The following is a 23,629-nucleotide window of genomic DNA, read 5'->3' as shown; positions in this document are numbered from 1 at the left end:
ACTGTGGTATGAGATTGCTAGAACTATTGTCATGCAAGAATTTTACATTTGGTATCAGAGCCCACTGTTCCATTACTAGGTCATGGCAAATCTGAGCTTTCTCTGTACCTTGGAGGCATTTTCCCAAATAAACAGAGTTCAGGCTACAGTCAGACACCCACTGCATGAAAAAAACAAATCTGAAGAGCCAAGGCCTGAGGTGCTGGATGGCTTCAGCCTCAGATGCTGCACCCAGAAACCCCAGGAGAGACATTGCTTGATTCCATATAAGACATAGAATTACACTCTGGCCTGGCCAGGGATATTTTAGATGTTACGTGATGAGTGGTTATGAAGGTGACCACTTCACTGGCCTGAAAGAAAGACAATGAAAATGAATAAATTTTGTTTATTTCTTAGTGGGAAAAAGCATGTGTAAGGAGTTTTCTCCCTAAAGATCCGGCGTGCTAGCCTACTCAACGTCAAGGACAGCAATGCTCTTGTGTAGCCCTAACGCAGGGCCCAAGGAATTGAGGTAGGAGAGGACAGCTTGTCAGTCTCCTTCAAACTTCCCAATTAGCCTTTCCTGTTACTACTTTTCCTACACAGTTGACCATCAGAGAGTGTCATTCTGCTCAAGAATAGTATTACGCTCTGTTACTAGATGGGAAAGTAAGGGCCTCACGTCTGAACTCTTCAGCTTGCTTTTACTGAAGCATCATCATGAAACTCCATAAAACTCTCCAGCATCACTGCCAGGCAGGTTCTGTATGTGACCGGGTTGTAAGAAGGCTGCCAATATAAACGCAATGCCCTTCACCTTCGTAAGAACTTAAACACGACAAGATGAGTATACTTGATATTACTCTTGGAACTCTTTCTCCAAACTTGTTCAATATATACCAAAAAGAACTACACTTTTTTGTTTAAATATCAATGATTCAAACTCAGATGTGCTTTCATTCAAGTATTGCACCAACAATAGACATCTGCACCCTAGAATCCATTTCTACATATGTATGAGGAAAATTCAGAACTACTTTTAATGTTGAAAATTCCGGGCTGGGATGGAAACAATAGAAAATATGCTTCTTGTTAGTGGAGCTGAAAATGGTGGAAAAAAGGATTAAACTATGGAAACAAAAACTTTTAATTCAATATTCATAATTGGTGCCATAAAGTATCTTAACTATATTAATTTAATCAGTACACCACAGATTTCTGGGATTGCTCAGTTGGTGAGCAAAACAGTGATTTGACTTTTATAAAAAAAAAAAAAGCCTAAGGATGATAATACCATAGCTCTACTCCTTTTTTAACTTTTCAAAAATGCTATGAAATGGAAATAGCTAATGCGTTTACATTTTCAACTCAAATAGAACAAGGATAAATTAAATGTGCTTTCTTGAAATAATGCAATGACAGTTTGACACAAAGAAAAGTAGCTGATTCTACAACTCAGAAAAATCAGAAGATACTGCAGTGACATAAAATTGACTTTTAATGTTTACCATTTCATTGTTATCTTACAGAAAATGAAAACATTTTTTGTAATACAGATTGGCTCTTCTCAAATTTGTATTTAGTAGGTACTAATTGCCTGAATATATAGATCTTTATTTTAATCGGGTGGTTTAATGTCATATGATTAATTTCTTCTTTTGTACATCATTACTGCTCTGGGAGTAGTGAGTTATGACAAAATTAACATCACAACAAAACTACATCAGTTGTCCATTGACCATTCTTGATGTGTTCTCACTAAAACAGATAATTGATTCCCTGTTAATCCTGTCCTCTTAGTGGCAAGCTACGCCATGAGACCACCATGTTCCTAGGAGTCCTGAAATCAGGAAACCCAGTCTGGCTGCCAGCAACCAAATTGGAATCTCCTCTGAGTCTACTTCTATTGGCAAAATAACAAGCGCCTATATTATTGCATAAAATAACACTTTAAACAGGTACCGGCCCCCTTTCTATGAAAGAAAGTTTAAACATACAAATACCATATTTGGCTAAAAATTACTGTGGTAAGATATGGCAGCAGTCATTCAAAGATGGCTTCCAGTGTTAATGTGACAATTTATTTTCATTCCTGGCCTGTTTTTGTATGAGTTGCTTCTCTTTTTTTGGTTTTACAATGTAGCTGTCTTAGTGAAATGCCTAGGTATGCCTCATTCTTTATGTTGGCCACAAGAGTTAATTATAGACAAATTGGTGAAAGGATTTTGTAACCAGACTTCCATTTCATTCCTCTGATATTCCTGGAATCAAAGTCTGAAAGCCGATTTCTGAATTAGCTGCTGTTATATCAATTTCCTGTTATGAATTGGACCAGGATAACTTTTCTTTTTCAGACATTCTCAGTGAGATACGTTGGGCAATGAAGTAGGCAAGCAGATATTTGTTGGGAAAATAGCAAAATCAGAATGGTAAAAAGACTCCTTCTTCAGCTAGGAGTCCAAAGAGTAGAGGAATTCTGAGCCTGTGGGTGAGGGCAGAAGATAAAAAATATGTTCAGCAATATTCATTCTGTTAGGATTTTTTTTTTTCAAGAATGGAAAAATGGTGTGTAATTGGTATAGATTTTAATCAGCTAACAGTCACTCCAGAAATTTTGATCAGCACCAAGTCCTGTACTAGTAAGTATTCAAAAGTTAAGAAATCATACTACACTTTATAAAGGCAGAGTTCTATGACAATAACTGGAAGTTATATACTTGCTTCAATACAAAATTATTCTCATTTTCATTTCTAATAAAATTCTTATAATATAGGCAATAATTGTTCAAGTATGGGCTTCTTCCAATGAGCTAACTCCCACTTTTATTTGAAGTTCTAGAGCTGCTATTTTGGAGACAGTCCCCTTTTTAAATAATACATTCCTCTTATCCTAGACCACGCAGGTATCTTTAATTTAGAAGTGTGGGTTCTATTTATACCAGCAGTATTTGAATTAAACCTCATAATCTCTTTGGATCTATAACTTCATATAATTTGCATATCTGGCCTAGCTTAAAAATATGCATGCATACATTGTCATCTTTTAATATTAAAGCATCTGAAAATTTCCAGATATGCTTTTGATCCAAGAATCTACTTTTATTTACAATATTTCATCTAGATAATATATGAATATAGGTATGGTTTCACGGACTTCCAGTTGCTCTATACTTTCCACATATAGAATTCTACATTTATAAATTTATAAGGACCACTATAGAGCTTTAACTGCAACCACAATCAGTTCAAGAAACAGATTTATTTACTCATGTTCATGGGAGAAAAATCTACATTAAAAACATTCATGAAAGCATCCCAGCTATGTCATCCTTAAGTTATTTTACTAAATCCCATTTATTAGAAATTGCTGTCAAACAATGAGAAACCATAAAATGTAATCAATCTGAATACAAATATTGGTCCCTGTGGGGTCTCAACAGTCATAAAAATATAGGAAAACAGAGCATTGTTTAAGATTGGAGCTGCTAAATGCAAAGGTGTTTTTCTGAAGCTGGACTTAGATTTCATTTAAAGCCCTGAAGATTTTAGTGTAAACTTTTTGATGATAGTTTCAGCATTTCGTTTATGCCTAATGATGACCAGCAAGGTCGGTGGCATGGACCATGTTTGTTAGTTCCAGGAAGGTTTAGGATTACGTTGCTGACTTTGTCCCCAAACACAGGCACCATTTGGGCTTTTTAGTTATGTAAAAACAGGAGTACAAATTTTGAAAGTTGGGTCTTTATTCCTTGGTTAGGCAAATGTATGGTTATTCATTCTGTCTATGATTTAATTTTCTCACGTAATGTAAATAAAAAAGAAATATTAAATAGTTTAAAGTTATTTTTATAGGACAATAGCATTTCATAGGCTAACATAAAATCAAGCTGCTAAATTTTACAATTTTTCTGTCCAGCAGTTTATCTATATAACTACCCTGAGTGGATGCTAAATGCTACCTAGCAAAGGGTGCTTAGAATTTAAATATAGCTCAGTAATGCTACTCAAAAGATAAAACTATTCCTCTCAGACACGTGTAATTTTAATTAAAGAAGGTAGGAGTCTCTCACGGGTTGAATATTATCTGCACATTTAAATCTCGTATAAGTGGGATTGTTAAGGAGGATTCCCTGTGCTTATTACTATGCATTTGAGCCCATGTGAATTTTTTGTTGTTTGGACACAAAGGGAGGGATGGAGGAAGTGAAAGATTGTCTACTGGAGACTTGAAAGAGTAACCTTTAGAAAAGCGTGGACTGCTCCCTTGTGAAACTGAGTTCTGTGCGACCCCTCGGAATCTCAGTTTGGGTGGAGGAGCCTGTATCGAAGATTTGTTGCTCTAATCTTTTCATCAGGATCGTAGAAACATGTGAAGTTTGTGCTTAGGGGTGGGGCTGGTGCTCTCAGGAGCCTTCCTTGCCTTCATGGGACCCTAGCAAGTCTGGAGCTGTCCTGACCAGGTCAGGCGAGGGGACAGGGAGGCAGCGCACACACAGTTTGGCTCGAAAACCTCCTGGCCATGTCGAGCTTCCCTTAAAATTATATTAATTTGTAACGTATATTGAAGGATAGCTTTACAAAGAACGAATTAATGAATTGGTCTTTATGAAAATGACTCTTTACAGTAAAAAAGGGTTATCACAGTTTTGGTAACTTGCATGAGTTCATACTGAAAAACAAAACCAAACCAAACACCTTTCACATGTTCTCAATGACTCTGGGAAGGATGCCTGGGCCTCTCAGTTGTACGCTCGGAAGCAGTAGACACCGTACAGCTTGTGCTTTTTATCTGGGAAGCCCACGAAGCGCACTGCGGCCTCGGTGGGGCTGCAGCGCCGTCTGGGCCGGGAGATGGGATAGCGCACACTGCCGTCGGCCAGCCAGCCCGCGTCACAGCGGTCGTAGCCCAGGAGCTTCCAGGCTGCGAAGATTTGGCCCACCTTGGCGATCTGAGCACCATCGTTGAGACAGGCTTGCACCGCTTCGTCATAGGTAAGCTTGGTGGGATGGATCAGATAGTAAAAGCGGCCTGCAGGGAGGAGAGGAGAGAGCACCTGTGACCAAGCCACCCAGAACAAGCCAGAACCAGAAGTTCCTTTCAGTGCACAGACTTGCGTAGGTCTGAGGAGCTTTGGGAAGCTTGGACTGTCAACTCACTGTCAGGCCCCTGGCTCTCTCTCATGTAATTCCTTTAAAAATGCTTGTCCCTGGGGGTGGGGATTTAGCTCAGTGGTACAGCGCCTGCCTGGCAAGCGCAAGGTCGTGAGTTCGATTCCTGGTACTGGAAAAAACAAACGAACAAAATAAAATACCTGTCCCTTAGTATGTGTTCACACATGCCCTTTCACAGCTCTAGCGCCAAATGGAAACACAGACACAATTTCTACTAGCTGATTAGTGATTAAAAAACACCCTTTTGTGGTCCCAGAGGAGACAGAATTCCATGTTCAAAGCAAGGGCTATTTAAATTCTAGCTGGAGCAAGGCTGAAGCCCAGCACAAGTATCTGGAGAGGCAAAATTTGAATGTGAAAGGATCAAAAAAACCCCCAAAAAACAACATTTCTGACATAAAAGTCCACTTAAAAAAAATCAAAAGCTCTCAAGTCCTTTTCATTCCAGGTATCAATAAGCCAGTATTCTCATTCAAAGATTATAGTGTGAAAATACATTAAATGCAGGAAGTCACTGGCCACAAAAGATACAGACATAGGCTGTAAACCCAGTCCATATTTACTCACTAGCAAAGATGGATTTATGGATTATTGTGGACTCCCACCCTCTAATCCCTGACACCTTGCCCTGTCTTGATTTCACAAGAAAAATAAGTTAGGCTTCACCACTTACTTACTGCATAGTGCTAATTACTGAGCTCCTGTTACTATGTACGAGACATGCACAAAATGTGTAAAATATGACATCAGCTGACTGAAGCAGTACGTGCTGACCAAAGATATTTTAAATTCCAGATAGGATACACCTTGATTCTCCTACCTGATTGCACATTGGGGATGCAATGTTATTAAAATATAGATTAATGACTTCCTGGTTCTCTCTAGACTCATAGAGAATGTGATTGGGAGCAAGAACAGAGGGATAGTGCCCTCATCCGCACCAGAGGTTAGCAAACTGTAACACCTGCCTGCAATCCGGGCTGAAGGTGAGAAGGTGAGTCTGGGTACGCCTGTCTGTGCTACACCATCCAGAGCTATGGAAAGCAGGTGTGACGGAGACCACACAAGCAGCAAAGCCAAAAATATTCACTACCTGGCTCTCTACAGAGGAGGTTTGCGGACCTCCGACTGCTTTCCATTTCCTTAAAAGCATGTCACTGGTTCCCAGAGTGAACTTTGAAAGGGCCAGGTCCTGCTTTTTGGGTTGTGACTCCTGCAGTCCCTCTACTCATAGTTAGACACGCCTCATGCTCTCTGTTATCATCTTAAAATTCTTAAGCCGTATTTTCATTTTGCAGTGAGCCCCACAAATAAGGTAGCTGGTTCCACCCGGCGTGGTGGTGCACACCTGTAATCCTAGCACTCCGGGAGACTGAGGCAGGAGAGTCACAAGTTCAAGCCCAGCCCGGGCAACTTAGTGACTTAGCAAGATTCTGTCTTAAAGAACAAAAATAAAAACCATAAACCCTACCACTAACAGCCCCTGTAGCATGTGACAGTTCCAGCTATTTCATAATCAAGTTTAGATGCACTTAAACCTGAGTATCGGAAACACAGGCCTTTTTCCTCCACAAATCTGGATTGTCCTAAAATTATGACATGCAAGAGCGTTGCATAACTTTGCAAGCTATAGCAATACTTCAAAGCTTTGGCTCTTAGGGAGACTAGAGTCACAGCCAAGCTCAGGGCCCCTTGCAGCAAGCCTCAGGTAGGATGCAGCCTGCAGGTGGGTCTTACCGTTGAAGTTGGAGGTGAAGCAGAACACATCGTATCTGCTCTTCTCCTTGTCCCAGAAGCCGTAATTGCGGACGCCGGGCACGGTGTTCTGGCCCCCGCAGGGCTCCCGCGGCCGGGTGATGGGGTACTGCACGGAGCCGTCGCTCAGCCAGCCTGCGTTGCACCAGTCCAGCCCACCACGCCAGGCCTCGTAGAGCTGGTCAAAAGAGGCGATCATCGCGTCCTGGTCCAGGCAGGCCTGTCTCGCCTCGAGGAAGTTCAGGTTGTAGCGTCCCAGTCTCGGGAAGTAAGGGAAGACCACACCTGGCCAGAGGGCATGTGGAAGGATGAGCTGAGGCCAGCCACAGGAAATACACTCGGCAAACCTACCTGACTACACTCAAGGGTGCTCACAGGGGATGCTTTTTCCCCTTCCAAGAGCCTTTGATCCCTGAACTTCTCACAACCAGCCCTTGGGTTTGATGTCTCCAGTGAGCTGCCTCTTTTACTAAACATTTAACACACACCTTCAAAGTCTCCTTTCTAGAAATGGCTAGCAGCAGATTAGCATTCCTAGCCAGCCTGCCTGTGAATTTACCTTCAGCAGCTGCTTACTAACTCCAAGAACGGCTCAAACACACAGCCCTTTCCACCCTGGGGAGAGAATATCTACTAAGCAGGGTAGGGTATTCAGGACTTGGGGAGAGCACATCAGTCGAAAGTCACAGTGTTTTCCTTAGAGGTTCTTATAGAATGAGGAATTTTATCTAGTCTGTGAAGTGCCAGGGATATAGCTCAGCAGCATAAGTGCCTGCCTGGCAAGTGCAAGGTCCTGAGTTTGATTCCCATAGCAAAAAAAAAAATAATGCATATATATATATATATAGTCTCTGAAGTATATAAAGAAACGTTAACTATTGAAATACAGATCTATCCACTTACATGTGCTTCTTAGGTTATTATCACAGAGAAGCTCTGAAGTGAATTTGCATATCTAGCAAGCCTGACTAAATAGTTCATATGGCAATTCAGTACAGCAAGCTGCGCCCCTTCAAAAGCATCTTATTTCTCTCATCTTTCAGTGTAGTCCTTAAATCTTCTAGTTTTACTTTCCTTTAGTCATGGAACTAAAAACAAGGGCTTTCACCTGAGAATATCTCCACTACTATTTTCAGCTCCCATTTTATACTGCAAATGGAAACCAAGGTTTTAAGATATTTTTCACTACAAATAGGCAAAAATCAGCAGACAAACAAACAAACTTCCCTGAACGTATATAAGGCAGATACAGAAAAGGAACCAATAAGCTGACTGGTTAGTGCTGAAGTGGAATATTTTAGAGAACAAAATCCCTTAGCCAATATGAGTGGCATGACTTGGCCTTGGACTTTGCCTGGGAAGGTGCAATTATTTTCAAAACCATTCCTATTGCTCAAATAATGGTGGGAGATGTTGAGCCTACACCCAACACCCTGAACAATTTCTTAACGGGTGAAGAGCTGCAGATTAAGAAAGCAAACTTGTTTCATTTACTGGACATACAGAATGACCATGTTTCCCACATTTCTTTCATTGAAGGCTGAGACAGGAGAATCTCAAGTTCAGGTCTAGTCCAGGTAATTCAGTGATTTAGCCAGACCTTGTCTCAATATAAGACAAAAAATGGGTTAGGGATGTTCCATCCCATTACTGAACATAAAAACACATGTCAAAGCATCTTCCTCAGGATTGATAAAAGGTAATTAAGTTGGGGTGATTGCATTTTTAAAAATATGATTTAAAACAACTAATGTTTTAGTATATGGTAAGCAAAAGCTTGTCCCACTGACCAAGTAACTGGAGGGCTTGCACCACACGTTACGGGATGCAGACCCTGCGCAAGGTGCATGACTGCATCAGTGCACACAGGAAATATTTCCCTTTGTAAATGGTCTTGGGAGTCCCTACAAAAAGAAATTACCAGTCTGAATCAAGTCTCTTGCACCGAAGGTCTCTGGAAGCCACGGTTGTCCTCAGCGTGGTCCAGCTGGCACCTGTCCCTAAGGCAGAGTTCCAAGACTGCTTCCTGGTCTCATTCTGCCTGCTCAGGCTCTTGGCTGTGGGATCTGTAGGCTGGAGCGCAGCCAGAGGGAGAAGGGATGGGCTCTCTGGGTTGCCGCTGACGGCTGCTGAGCTGAGCAGGAGGAAGAGCCTGGAGCAATGTCCCCAAGCAGGGGTCTGTGAAACCCCAGCTAGGAGCTCAGCGGGTCCTGGGAAGGAGCTGCTCTAGTGTTTCCTGTTCCTGAGGGGCTTTGTCCTCTTTCATTGACACCCCCTGGAATGCCCAGGAAAGGAGGCTATTGAGCTCATCCAGGAGAGGGTCTCTTGGAAGCTAAAACTCAAGTGACAGAAAATCTCAATGAATCTCAACCCAAGGGGGGAAAGAAACTGTAAGTCATGATCAAAATATGCAGTGAATGTTTACATTTTTAAAAAAGTGACAGTAAAAGATGCTTTGGCATTAATTCCCCTCATAATACCCTCCATGTAGGGAGCTTTGAACACATGCATCCCCTGCTTCTGGCCACTTTCTGCAACAGTTCTGGAAGACCTCTTTCATCAGTGACTTCACTTATACTTTCCTGCTGCCATGGAGCTCTAAATCAAGGCAAAACAGGTTGCTTTCATAGTCATCCTGACTCTGAGGTTGACCCACAAGGTGCATGGTGCCAGATCTGGTGAATAGGTTGACTTGAGGCTGCCTTTGTGTTGGATGGTGCTCAGCAGTAAGAGTCACTGTATTTTTGATCACACCATATAAAGACACATAGGAAAGAGTAATTCCAGAGTCGCTTCAGAAAGTGGCAAGAAGAATAGGATGAGTCTGTTCAAAGCACAAAACAGGAGAGTGTTCTGAGGGAGATTGATGACAATGTGTCTTCTACTGTAATACATTTTTAAAGTATAAGCATTCACTGTATGTTTCTGTAACATCCTTTATTGTGGGTGCCTTCTCTGTCCCAAATGTCTCAGGATGGTGGAACTGGAAAATATAGGATATTTTAACTTATAGTAATTTCAAACACCTGGAAAATCTTTTAGGTTTAAATCCACCACAGTGTATTATGGTAAACTTTCATGGGCATTAGGAAAATAATTTCTTTAGTAAATTTTCCTTGATTGCCTATTGCATGTTACTGATATATGATTAGTTTAGTTATCAATCCAGTATATTTTTGTTTTAGTTGCTTTCAAATTTAGCATAATTTCATACAATCAACTCCTAAAGCTAAAGTGAAATTTTATGTTAAAATATCAATGTTTTTCAACTATGAGACTAAATATTCCCTTACTGATTGTACCAACTTAAAATATTTACTCAACAAATTTTAATTAATGTTTGATGATGCTGGAAAGAACATATTCCAGGTGAACTGAGGTCAACTTCAGTGTCTGAGTAGCTCACAGTGTAAAAGTTTCACTGTATTTTACATATTTAACAGAAGCAGTTCAACACTCAGACATTTCTCAAGCAAGGATGTTTCTGGAAATACATGTGTGTGAGTAATTTATTTGTATATTTCACTTTCAGCTAGTTAAAATTTCAACACCCAGTTGCAGACTTGCAATTTCTATAGCTGAATTATGGAGCAATACTTGCTTTCATTCAGTATTGCAACCATAAGAAAAGTTACACTTATGGGTAGGAAACAAGGATTTATGGTTATACCTAATTCATTTATCTTTCATGCTTATATATCAAAAGATAATCAAAAGCTCTTCTTTTTTTCCATGAAGGGCCAGTATGTACCACTATTGATAAGAATGATACACCCCATGGAATATAGTAATATAATACATGAAAGGATTAGTCAGTTGAAGCATATTTTGAGGAAACACTTTAAGATTTATATCACACAGCCAATTCATCCTATTAAATAATAACCTGTTAGATAAATAAATAGTTTTGATATCCTGGTATATGTAAAAGGATCAATAACTCCATAAAGTAAATATTTCTAGTAATGAGGCAAAAATCATGTAGTATAAATAATTTTACTTTCCTTAGTGTCTCTTAGTAGTATGAGCATACCAGAAATTATTTTTCTATTTCTGAGACTATATTTTTATGTATCTGGCCTCATTTTCCCAACAGATGGAAGGTGGAGAGAATAAATATAATTGTTAATATCTTTTTTGTATATTTGTTGATTGCTGCAATGAATTTTGTAAAGCCACTTATTGAATTTCTAGTAACACTATCCATGTTATATTTATATAATGCTTATTTCTTGTTGTATGGTTTTCTAGTAATATAATTAATTGGTAGTGATTAGAAGCTTTTACCTGAGCCAAGATTTTGTGCCACATAAGATATTTTGTATTTTAAGTGAAATTACAAAAAATGATAAAGATAACCAGAGAATAAAATAAAATCCATAAGGATAGAATTTGAGGAATCTAGCCAATGACCTAAGGACAATTTTCCCATAGTCTAGGGTAGGTGATGGAGGTATGGAATTATGCACATAAAGGTTGGAAAGCTGTGGTCAACCACATGAGGCAAAAGACACACTCATCAGCCATTAGCCACTCCCTGTTCCTATGTCTTCTCTAAGCCAATGACTCTTTCCACCCCGAATAATCCTAATGCTCATTGATATTAGAGTGACTAAATAAGCCCTGAAAGGCCAAGAGGACATGCTAAGGAGTCAAGAACTGCCACAAGGAAAGCCAGCAAGGTGTCCTGGAATGCACTTTACAAAATGGTATGAGTCAATCGATGTATGAGGTTCATAAGTCTGCACACATGTGACAGACTTGCACAGCTTCAGAAGTTCAGCTCTCCAGTGATATACTAGTGGGCCAAATGGGCATTTTTTTTCTTCCAAAAGCCATAACTCGTCCTTAGGAGATGATATGCACTTCCAGTTAATGCACACTGTAGGTTTATGGGAGGAAAGTACTACAGCCATGCAGCCAGTATTCATCACTCAGCATAAGTATTGTTGAAATCCACGAGAAGTCAGGTGGCTTGAGACATGTACAAAATGGAAGAGTAAGTTTCCTGGGAGGATGGCTGTGGGCCAGAAAGGAGGTAAACAGGAAAAGCACTCTTTGCCTTGTAGAGACTTACATACATGTTGGTTTTTGAAACAATGGAACATGTTACAGATTCAAGACATAGGGCCCGCTCCCATTCCCAAAACGCCTTGATCATTTTGTACTCAGTGTCTAAGAGACCCTTGGCTGTTAAACAGGGACTTAACGACAGGAACATTTAAATAAACTCAGAGGTTATTTTTTCATGAAATTAAATTTTTACAGTCATTTCACAGAATGTGATTCTATGCATTTTAGCACAGATGTTCTTTCCAAAACCTGCCATGATGTTGAAGCTGAGATAATTTTAGAAGGATAATAAAGAAGAATCTGATATGAATTTCTCGGTAACTATATGTTGGGAGTCAATTTTGAATAGCGTAAGGCAATTTCTAAGAATTATTAATCCAGTTCCACTGCAGGTTTCGCCTGGCTGCAAATGGCTTCAATTGTGCCCATAAGCATGGTGTGTACATTTCAAATATGAAAGCTGAAATCACAGGCAGACTACAAAGTGTAGAATACTAGAAAATACCCTGGGTACAGGCTTTTGATTTCTCACATTATTACTATGGTAACCATGACACATTACCTGTCATGAAAAAAGAGGAACCATGGTTAATTACCATGTCTCAGCTTAGGCTTTTGTATAGACACTCACCTTGCAAGTCTAATGCCACCACAGCAGTATCATCTTCTAAGCCTTCAATCACCTCACACTTGTATCTCCCATAATCCTCCAGGGTGAGGTCTGTGATGACTAGAGAAGCATCGTTGTCACTGCCTCCCCTCAGGAATACTCTCCCCTGGTAGCCTCCATAGGTTTTCTTGTGGTAGCCCATGGACACAAAGACATCCACTTCTTTGAGGTAATCTGAAGTTAGCTTGGTCCACTTGATTCGAATCTTGTGGAGTCCCGAGGGAAATGCTGTAGGGTTTCGATAAAATTTACACGGCAGTGTGACATTGCCACCTCTGTGGGAGAAGACCTTGGCTTGTTCTGCTTGCACAAGTAGACGGGGGCCATTTTCTGCTGTGATTAAAATGAAAAAGGGAAAATAGAGAAAAGAATCAATAATATGCTTTCAGAACTTTTTTTTTTTTCAGAGCTTTCTTGTACAGTGAAATATGCAAATACACTGTATGTCTGATATAAAGAATAGCTTGGGTCAGTACTTCCTCTACACAATCTCTTTTGGGGCAGATAGAACAGTGCCTCTGACCCTACAAGGAATCTCTAAGGTAGTCACATCTACTCAAACATTAAGAGAAGGAAAGATCTGCTTTATTCTCGTGAAGAAATATTGCATTCAAGACTGATAGCTATCTGAAGTGCAATGATTTCATAATACCTTCCATTCATTTTTCTGGTTCCATTTTTCTTTGTTTAAATATCAAAAATAAAGATGAGAATAGAGAGTGGACAGAACACAAACCTGAAACTTTCAAGGCAAGCCCAGCTAGATTTTTTTAATACAACAAGTTTGTATTATAATCATAGAGCAAGTGCAAAACAGCATGAGTCTCCTTCGTTATATTGCTCCAGCCAAAGAATTCAGAATATCCTTGGTTTGTGGCATCTATGCAAATATACATCCTCCTGCAGCCTGCAAGTCTGAGCATGTGAAGGAACAATATGCTTTTCATTTTCCCAGAAAGGCTAAACATCAGAAAGGTATTTAAATGAATGCTATTAACAAATTCCAGGAAATATTGCAACCTATTCTTCCCAACTGGAATGTTCAAAGTAGACCCACAGTTGTACTTACTGACTAGCCATCTAATTACTTGCTTCCTTGTTCCCTTTAAAGACCCTTCTAGCTCTCTCTTTCTGCCATCTTCCATATTTCCTTGTAGAATGCTCTTATCACCTCCTCCTTTCCTTTCCTTGCCCTTTGATTTTCCTCCTTCCCTGCTGCAAGCCTTTACTGCCTTCCAAAGAACACTATAATATCCCAGGTCTGCCAAATCAGCAGCACGGCTCTTCCATTACCCTCAGATCTTGGCTTTCTCTGAGGTTTTCACTGCTTAGCACATCATGCTGTTGACCTTGACAAGGTCTGTTAAGAACGTGCAAGATTTGAAAATGAGAAGTGATATAAGAACTCTCAGACAGACATCCCTCCTGCATAGGTGTCAAATAGTTCTTGGGCATGAAGCATTTAAGACACACAAACCCCTAGGGGCAGCAGCCACTCACCATGAGATGGATCTCGAAACTTAGTGGCAAACTACATACAATTCTGAATTTAAAATAAAACATCTCCAAAAAACCCAGATATAGCATTTCTATTTTTATCACATGGCAATCAGAATTAATATTTTCAAATGAGCACATTTATAGTGTTTCATTTTTAGTGAGCCCCAAACCTCAGGAAATGAAAAGTTTAACAAAGGCATCCATGTCCCCACTTTTCATAAATAATGAAATGAGAGAATAGTGACTTCATTTAGTATTTAGTTAAAATGAATCACAAACTCGGTTCATCAAACATTTCATTAATGTACTATTCTTTATCTTCTTATTTTGTACAAGAGAACATGAAATGATGAAAGATAAATCTATCTCTAGATCCAGCCTACATATCACTTTTACATACAATATCTTCAGTAATTGCATCCAAGTTCTATGTAAGCATCTCTAGTCTTCTTTCTAGGGCAAAGAAAAGGTGCTGCTATTGGGTAGGTTTTCTCAGTAATTCCTAGGCACCCCAGGGAACACTTCCTAGCATCTAGGTAGAACACCTGGGAACTGAGCTTCCCATTCCAGGACACAAGTTTAAATTTAGCCCATAGCTACACGCAGTCTTAGATTGATACTCTGAGAGTTTAAATCAAAATTAACATCCCAGGTTGCAGAGAGAGATATCTTTTAAGGCAGTTGAGAACAAGCTCTTTCATTGATGTAGGCCTTAGTCTAACTTCATCTCTTTAATTTTCTAGCTTGTTGGCAATTGTTACAAATGAGCCCTGAGTTTTTTACGTGGGAATTAGGGACAGGGATACCTCTTGTTAATTATAGTGCACCAAACACACATCAGCACCCAGGAGAGAGGCTGATCAAAGGTAAGGAAGCCCTAAACTGCTCAATGTTGCTATGACACAGTTCTTCCTCAGTATATCTCAAACACAAGGCTACCAACTATGGAGCATAACTACATATATTACCTTCCATGTTTTTAACTACCTGTACAGCTTTCAAACATGTGGAGTTAAAAATAAATAACATACGTGGCAAGTGTGTTATAAAAGAGAATTGAAATTTGTGTGGCTTGGTGTAATCATAAGGTATTCCAGAAGATGCACAAGGTCTGGATGTTTTATAAATTAAAGAACGAGAGCAAAGATCAGAATTCTTGTATAGAGAGTAGGACTTCTAATTGTTTCCTATGGTTAACTGTAAATTGTTTCGTAGTATTTTAGATATGTAGGCTTCTAATTTGTTTTCCTTCTTCTCCAGAATTTTGCATATGGTATAATAGTGAACAAAGAGCAGATGCCAAAAATCTACTGTCTTGAAACAAAATAATTTTTCTCAGGGAGGTATGAAATGCGAGTTTTCTTATTTCTTTAGGAAAGGCTTTGGGTAATAGGTGCCAGAAGTCTCCGGCTGCAATACGTAGGTCCTAGGAAGGACATGGAACATATTTAACGGCTTACTGCCACTGATGCTCATTAAATTCATCCTCTAACATGCTTTCCAAAGTAATGTTTTTAATTTGCTTGTTTTCCAAACATCTACATTGCAGATTATAGCTCATGGAGCACCGCTGGAGGTGGTGGCCTGTTTCGGAACAGGAAGGTGGAGAAGAATGAACAGGAGCCGGTGAGCTAGAAGCTCTGGGCTGGACTGCAGGTTCTACCACAGGCTTCATGAATCTGAGTCCTGAGAGCACCAAGCTTAATGCTGTCATAGGGTTCTACATGTGCCAGGTTGCCATCCGGGGACTGACCTGGAAACACACTAAGCTGGACAGCAGAAAGAGAGACAGCACAGGCAGCAGGAAGTGGAACCAAACTTGCCATGGACAAACTGCAGCGCTACACGGAGTCAATCTTAGATCTCATCGGTGGCTTCAACCTGTGGATCTGTTGGAAATCCACGCTTAAATAAACTACATTTTCTCAACAAGGCAGTTGTGTATAAACGTAAATCTTAATCATCAAGACGAATGTTTCTTATTTTCCTTCTGAAAACATGCAAGATTAAGTAAAAGTAAGCCTATATGTGCACATTTTTCCTTTGCCTTTCAATGCAGAAAGGTGCACACAGACACTTCTGCTGAAGACCTTAGTGATTAGCTTAAAAAAGGGCACCTACCCAAACACAAGCTTAGTGGAGAAACCAAGCATGTCTAGAGGGAGACCAAATTTTTTAAAGAGCAATTTATAAGTATAAAGCTTCCTGTTTGTATCCTGAGGGTTAGTGTTGGTGATTTGAATGATCTGGTGTCCTTCAAAGCAGGAGTCACCCCCAGGGGAAAACAGCAGAACCTGGTGAAAAGGATGATGGGAATGGAGGAACCCCGGGGGCATCCTCAGGATTTTACACCCTCTGCTGCAGATCCGGCAGGCAGCACTTGTTCCTCAGGATAATGAAATCATGCCTGTGACTGAACAACTTATCTTTGTACCTGATATGTAATTCAGACGAAGTCTTTTAAACATTGCACAAAAACAATTGCAGGAAAATACATCAGAAACTCAGTACCTGACCACTGCTTCTTGTTCTCAGTTCTGCTGAAAGCAGCTATATATATATTTTTTGGAGGGGCGGTTATCCACAAAGACATCCAGGTGATCGAAAAAAAAGGAGGTGGTGCTATGGATCAAAATTTGCTTTTTGAAATGAATTATGGATTGTACAAGTCATCAGTCTGACACTGTTTACTTTCTCCTCTGGTGTATAGATGAAGAAGGATTCGGAATTTGAGATTGTTAGACCAATTTAAAAAAAAAAACCTAGAAGGCTATTTTTTTAAAAATGTCTAAACAACAGGCTAAATAAGGGCATTAAAATATCTCTTCTAGAAAAATACTCTACCTCCACACTCCAGCATTTAAGTTTGTTGTCATGGTAAGATACCCCCACATACATGCACATATTTACCATTTTACCAGTCTTTAACTGCAATCCGGTACTACTGATTCGTTCACCTAGCCTGTTTCCACTGTTTCTCCAGCACAGACCTGACACAATGCCAGGCACACAGTGAGTGCTAATGACTGGAGTACTGGACTATGGCTCTACAGGGAAGACACTTTATAAAAATAGTTGTGCACACTAAAGAAACAACATTTAAATAGAACCAATAATGTAGGTATCTGGTCTCTTGTACCTTACACATTACCTTTTCAGGTAGAATATATTATTTAGGAGAAGAGTACCTTCCTCATTAACCTTTAACTTTTTATAGTTATTGTGTTTGCTTTGACTGGATGAGACTCATAGTGCCTGAGTGTGTCCACACCTGGAGTCAGGGGCACCATCTTTGTTTGTTATTTTGATGGGTCCAGTGGATTGGCTTGGGAAAACTTTATAGGTGACCTCCGTTCTATCTCTGCTGCTCCTCCCCACACAGACGCTACTGTCCTTTTAGAGGGTCTGGTTATTTTTAATTTGTTAAAGACAAAACTATAACTTGATTCTCCAGCTAATTCTTAAACATAGAAGATTTTGAACCTCTGCTCCACAGGGCAAGTCTGAAAGGAGCAGTGCAGAAATGATCTCATTCCTGTTCTGCGCCCCCACCTACTGGATGTGCATTTAAAGTCTTAAATGAGTCCCTGACTGATCTTTTTTGTCATCTGAAGTTCAATCTTTGACCTGCAGGTACATAAGTATATGTGTGCTTCTGGCCACTTGTGTAAATTTAAACATTTCTATGTGTCTGCGTAAATTACACTGGAAAATATTTAAAGAAACTCACAACCTTGGCAGCCTGTGGGAAGGTCAGGTGGGAATTTGGATAGAAGAATGAGTGAGAGATTTTCATTGTGCACATCTCCATACTTTAAAGGAATTTGGGCCATGTGAACATATTACAAATGTAGAGACTAAAAATGGAACAAAAATAAAATTAACAGGTAAGGGAATATAACAAACAAACAAAACGCTGTCTAGCACATCTATGCAAAGAAACACAAGAAGCTGACAGGCACCATTCTGCTATATTGTTGAAATTAAAGGATTAGATTTCTGCAGATGTACTGCTCTATTGACAAAAATTGTATCTCTAAACAAGTAAGCCTTTAAAACATGAAAGTTATGCTTTGTTTTCCTATTTCTAGATGGTATTGTTGAGAGGGACACAGATTGTGGTGCACTCTGGAATTGTAACAGAAGGATTCAGTGCTGAAAATATAAATGAAGGCTGCTCCTTGATGGGATGTGATTGTCCTGTTTCTCACCACCGTGACCCTGCCCTTTGGCTTCACAGGCTTAGAGGTCAGGCTCTCCCATCCATTCCCTGTCCCTGAATTTCGCTCCTGCCAGTGGCTGTCCTCTCTCTATCCACTGTGCAGTCGCTGTGCCTTACTCTTTCCTGTTAATCTGCCTAGGATGTATTTCCACAATTTCTGATGCTGTGTTCTCCTGTGAGACCTGCACTCCCTGAAGTGATGTGCATGGAGCACCCTTGCCCCTTGCCCTCTGAGGTACTGAGGAGGTCCATCTCTCTCCCCTGCCTTCCTGCTAACTTGATTCGTGGAAGGCAACTGTCCAACACCAAGATCCATGGTGCAGTCCCATCTCGGGTGCAGCTGATCATGAATGCATGCTGGTTGCCGCACACTGTGTTGTGTGTCATCAGGATTTGGAGCCTGGAGATTCATTTATGGTAATACAGTATTTTATTTTTTTTCCAAGAAAAGGAAAATCCTACCCTTTAAAGGATATCGTAACATGGCTTTGCTGTATGAAGCTGCTATAGGCAGGTTTCTCAAATGGATATTTGGCCGTCTCAAGAGGCTCTGGGAGTCAAGCAGATATTGTTTAAAAATCACAGTTCTCAGATGCACATCTGAAGCTCTGTTAATATCCTGAAAATTTCTCTTTTCAATTCCCTCTTCTTTATCTTTTTATACCAGGAGGAAGCAAAGTGTGAGAAGAGAGTTCAGCTCTGCTTTGCTGATAGAGTTCTTTGTGGGTTTTTATTTTTCCACGCTAATAGATATTTCACTGTTTCTCAGCAGTTAAGGGAGCTAGTCAAGCATAAGGAGTAGATATCTTACACTGGGTCACCTCAACTTTCTGTGCCTCAGTTTCTTTATCAGAAAAATGCAGTTAATACATCACCTTCCCAGGGTTCTTGTGGAGGGACCAGGAGACAGCACCTGGTGAGAGCTTGGCCAATTTCCTGGCCTACGTTGAGGACTGAGTTAGTGTTCACTCTTAGCTGCATGTGTTACTGAATGTAGTAGGTGGGCCAGGCATGCACAAAGCTCCTGTCCTGTACACTGTCTTTACTGTGTTATTTCAGAAGACAGATCCTAGAAAGTACTGCTTCCTAGAAATTGGCACCTCATCATCCCTTGATGATTCTCAATGGGGCAGGCAGACTTCCTTTCAGGACCACCAACTTAGATGCCCTAAAAAATTCTGTCTCTAGCACTATCCATATCTCAGTAGTGCAATTTCTATCTGGTCCCCCTTTAATTTTGTTGAGGGTTTCAGGCATTCACTATTTGAGTGGAAATCACCGTTTATGCTGCCACCCCCACCTTGCTTTCTTATTCCTGTTAAAAACCACCACACTAGTTCATGGGAAAAGTCCCTATTTAAGGCCCAAGAACAAACTTTCTTTGCACAGAGACTGTTACCTCTGGAACATAGTGACATAAAACAAGTAGAATCATTTGTGGCCCATTTTCATCCACTGCTTCACTAAAAAATGTACCCGAAAAAAGTCTTGGGTGGAGGTTGTCCGGTTCATGTGTGGGTTTGGAGTACCGGAAACACACTGCTTATGTCGATTCTCTACCTAGCAACTCTGTATGTGTGGCAATCAATTTAGTCCTCCCCGCATCCCTGGGGATCAACATAGTGCTGCTGTCAGCGCTGAGTGAGAAGAGCCACTGACTGCGTGTAGCAAGGGAGTCTAAATATTCCTGGCAGCATCTTCCCATTTGCCCTTAGTCTCTGCATCTGATCGTTCAGGAAGTGCTGCCATCTTTACCTCTGTTAAGTCTCTGCATCCGATCTTTCAGGGTGTGCTGCCATCTTAGTTCCTTTAAGTCTGATAAGACTGACCCCAGAACAAGAGATAGTTTTAGTACCTTTATCAACTCAGAGTGGTCTGCTCTAGTTAATAATTTCAGAATTTTGATTTTCCTATGTTATAAATGATCTGCAGATTAAATAACTAGTATTTCGCTCTTGTTAATTTAGACAGGGAACAAAGCCTAGCTGGGTTAGCATCATTATGGAGACATTAAGGAGCAGGGGAGAAAACATAATTTGAACATTTCACTAATTTGTTGAATAGCATTCTAAAGATAAAAATAGTTTTCAGGATTTTAACTATAATAGAGGCTTGTTTCAAAGGTTATGGAGAGACCAAAACATGAGTCATTCTTCTTCGTTAGTCTGTAATTATGTGCACATTCCTTAATTATTGAAAATGGCCCTTTATGTGGTGAAGGGGTAGAGCTCCAATCTACTTGTTTCCACTCAGACCACTTCCACTCTTGGTGAAGGGTAAGGTCAAGACATTTATAATTTGCAACATGGCACTGTTGTCAGTGCTGAATGAGACGAGCCACTGACACTGCACACAGCAAGGGAGTCTAAGCGTTCCTGGCAGCATCTTCCCACTGTCCTTAGTCTCTGCATCTAACAGGAAGTGCTGCCATCTTTACCTACTTAAAATCTCTGCATCTGATCTTTCAGGAAGTGCTGCTAATTGCACTTCCATGTTTTAAAAATCCTTCATCTCTGTCCATTTCCACTGTTACTGTCTTCACCTGGGACACCGTGATTTCCCATCTGAACTCCCTACAACCCCTCCTATGGCCAGTTCTCTACTCTTAGGCTGCCAGCCTCCACCAGTCACATGGTCTTTTCTAAATGGAAAACAGATTACTCTATCACCTTGCTCAAACCTTTTCACTAATTTCAGTCATGTTTGGAATAAATCTGAACTCTGCCCTCTGAAGCACGTGGTTTTTCCCTTGCCAGATTCTTCTAATTTCATCTGAAAGCCAAATCTATTCCATCACCAGCTCCATCCCCTCTTGAAATACCATCACAGAAAATTTTCATCTTCCCTTCTTTCTACCTGGAATGCTCAGCCTCTGGTTTTTGAGGTGACTGTCTTCTGCTCATGTCTCTGGTGTCAGGATGGTGGTTTCTGCTTGGCGAGCCCATCCCTATTTGTCCTCTAATAAAGTTTAGCCCACTGACCCTGAGTGCCCCCTCTCTGTCTCTTTCTTTCTCTGTCTCTGTCTCTCTCTCATTTTTATCCCTTAACACTTTTTTATATTTTTATTCATATATTAATTTGCTTCTATTTATTACTCAATTTTATAAGGCCAAACAATTAGTTATAAGAATAGAGGGTAAAGATAAAGAAGCTTGATTTTGGAACACATTTTGATAAATTGTGTGCAGTTTATTAAAAAACTGTTGTGTGATATGTGTCTGAAAGTAAGGTATCTGTTTACATGGAAACATTTATATGAAGGATTAGCCATCTAATTAGCTTTTCAGTACTTCAAACTCATTAAGACCCTCTGGTAATAGAAGACAAAACAAGCTGATCATGCATACATAATCATGAGCAGATTCTTGGAGATTAAAAAACCTGTCAGCATAATTTATAACACTTTTTAAGAGAAAGTGAAGACAAATTGTTTATAATTCATATAACACTGGGAAAGAGAACTTTAAATTTTACCTCTCTGTGCTACACAAATTTAAAAATGGGAAAAAAGCATTCAATATTTTTTGTTAGCAACATTACTGACCATAGATAATCATGAAACTATCTTTATAGCCTTATATCAGAAGATCAATGTATGTAACATATTGTAACTCAGAAGGAAACATGCATATCTGTAATTTATGTATTTGCTTTTATCTGCTATTCCTCTACCATTCCACTGACTCAGAGTTGCTGTCCAGGAATAGGCCAGAGCAACGAAGTAAAGCAAGCAATATCACAGAGTTCCCGGCAGTAGAAATCATCTCACCTCAAGGTTTCAATATGTTTTTATTCTAATTTTTCAAACACTCCCTGGAAATAAGATAATGATTGTTTGTCTTGTTCCCCAACCGTTTTACTTAACCTGCACACTTGACAAAAGCAGAATGTTTCTTGTTCTGACCTACTTCCTCAGTTTTATATGTGATGAACTTCGGTTGTGTGTGTGGGGGAGGAGCTACAACTACGGTTTATATTGAGGAGTTTGGGGCTGGGGATATAGCTCAGCGGCACAAGCACCTGCCTGGCAAGCACAAGGTCCTGAATTCGATTCCTGGTACAAAAAAAAAAAAAAAAAAGCAGTTATATTGAGGAGCTGATCTTTGCTCCCAAGGAGACTCACACTTAGTATTTTTACACTGTGGTAACACAAAATATGTAAAATCCTTTCAAAGAAATTTGATAAACCTGCTAGTTTTCTTATATTTCCAGTGTCTTCATTCTTACAGAATAGTATTCTTATGACAAAGACTTCATTTTTCCCTTAGATACTATTAGTCTGATAATTTCCTCATTTTTAGTTGCTTGGCATTTTTATGTTATTCCTATCATGATCTGGTAAATTTGATAATTAGCTATCTAAAGTGAATAATGCTGTGAATTTTTATAATTCCACAATAACATTCTCTGGTATTTTACAGCTACTAATTTTTATATAGAATTATTAAGTGTTTATGCTGATCTAAATGTTACTCAGAAAACAGGTGCAGATTTTTCTTGGTATTTGTAGGATTTGTATTTATGGCTACAAATAACATGCTCTGCTTCAAAAAAGATAAAATGGGTCCATTTAACTTTTTGTAACAGATCCAGAGATTTCAAATGAGTTTTGTGTGAGAGAAAAATATGAAGCTCAAATAACACTTGTTTAGTTCTCCTGTAAACTCTGCCTCTATGGTTAGTTTGTGGTCCTACATTCTTGAATTCACTGTGCCCCTTTTTGATCCACTCTGCACCACTAGCTCCCCACTTTGCAGATATTACATAAGAAACTGGATAGCACTGCAGTGACCAGATGTGAACCTAGTGCTCTTGGAGCCTGTGAGAATGCATTAGGAAGACCGCTGCATCCCTCCTCGGTGCCTCTTATGGTGTGTGAGATACTGCCTATGACGTGGGAGGCATACATAGGACCACACAGAGTTGCCAGTCTGACCCATACTCCTCTGCTGCTTTCCATCCCATAAACTGCAGTGATTTCCCTGAGATTTGGAAAGAGTGGACCAGACTGTGATTAGGAAAATAACTGGATTTCTTTAACAAACATTGATCATCTGCTTGTGCCAGGTATGAGTTTCAGTGCCTGGATGGGTCAGACATGGATTCCCGCGCTTGTGGACTACTGTACATCCTTGATGGATGACATTTAATTATATAAAACAAGAATTTAGCCAGTGTTGCAGAGGGAAAGGAAAAAGAATAAAAGATGGCAGAGGTGAGGGCAGAGAGCAGTAGTCATGAGAGCTTTCTTAGAA

General features: G+C 39.9%; 1 protein-coding gene across 3 annotated transcripts in view; it reads right to left on the bottom strand.

Annotated features, from left to right (window-relative positions):
* Positions 1-1,462: 1,462 nt before the first annotated feature.
* Positions 1,463-23,629, bottom strand: part of Hapln1 (hyaluronan and proteoglycan link protein 1) — a 63,850-nt gene continuing 41,683 nt past the window's right edge. For 2 of the 3 annotated variants that reach the window (XM_005382302.2, XM_005382303.2), the window contains exons 3-5: positions 12,614-12,985; positions 6,892-7,194; positions 1,463-5,011 (exon numbers count right to left, since the gene is read on the bottom strand). In XM_005382302.2, the coding sequence (XP_005382359.1) occupies positions 4,722-5,011; positions 6,892-7,194; positions 12,614-12,985 (965 nt within the window). In that variant the 3' untranslated portion in view covers positions 1,463-4,721. The remainder of the gene's footprint in view (positions 5,012-6,891; positions 7,195-12,613; positions 12,986-23,629) is intronic. The other variant, XM_013513072.1, reaches the window with a different exon arrangement.

The sequence above is a fragment of the Chinchilla lanigera genome, unplaced genomic scaffold (genome assembly GCF_000276665.1).
Source record: "Chinchilla lanigera isolate Chin_1 unplaced genomic scaffold, ChiLan1.0 scaffold00017, whole genome shotgun sequence".
In the NCBI taxonomy this organism is placed as follows: Eukaryota; Metazoa; Chordata; class Mammalia; order Rodentia; family Chinchillidae; genus Chinchilla; species Chinchilla lanigera.
The sequence above is the reverse complement of the archived record's forward strand: the minus strand, read 5'-3'. Positions and strand labels throughout refer to the sequence as shown.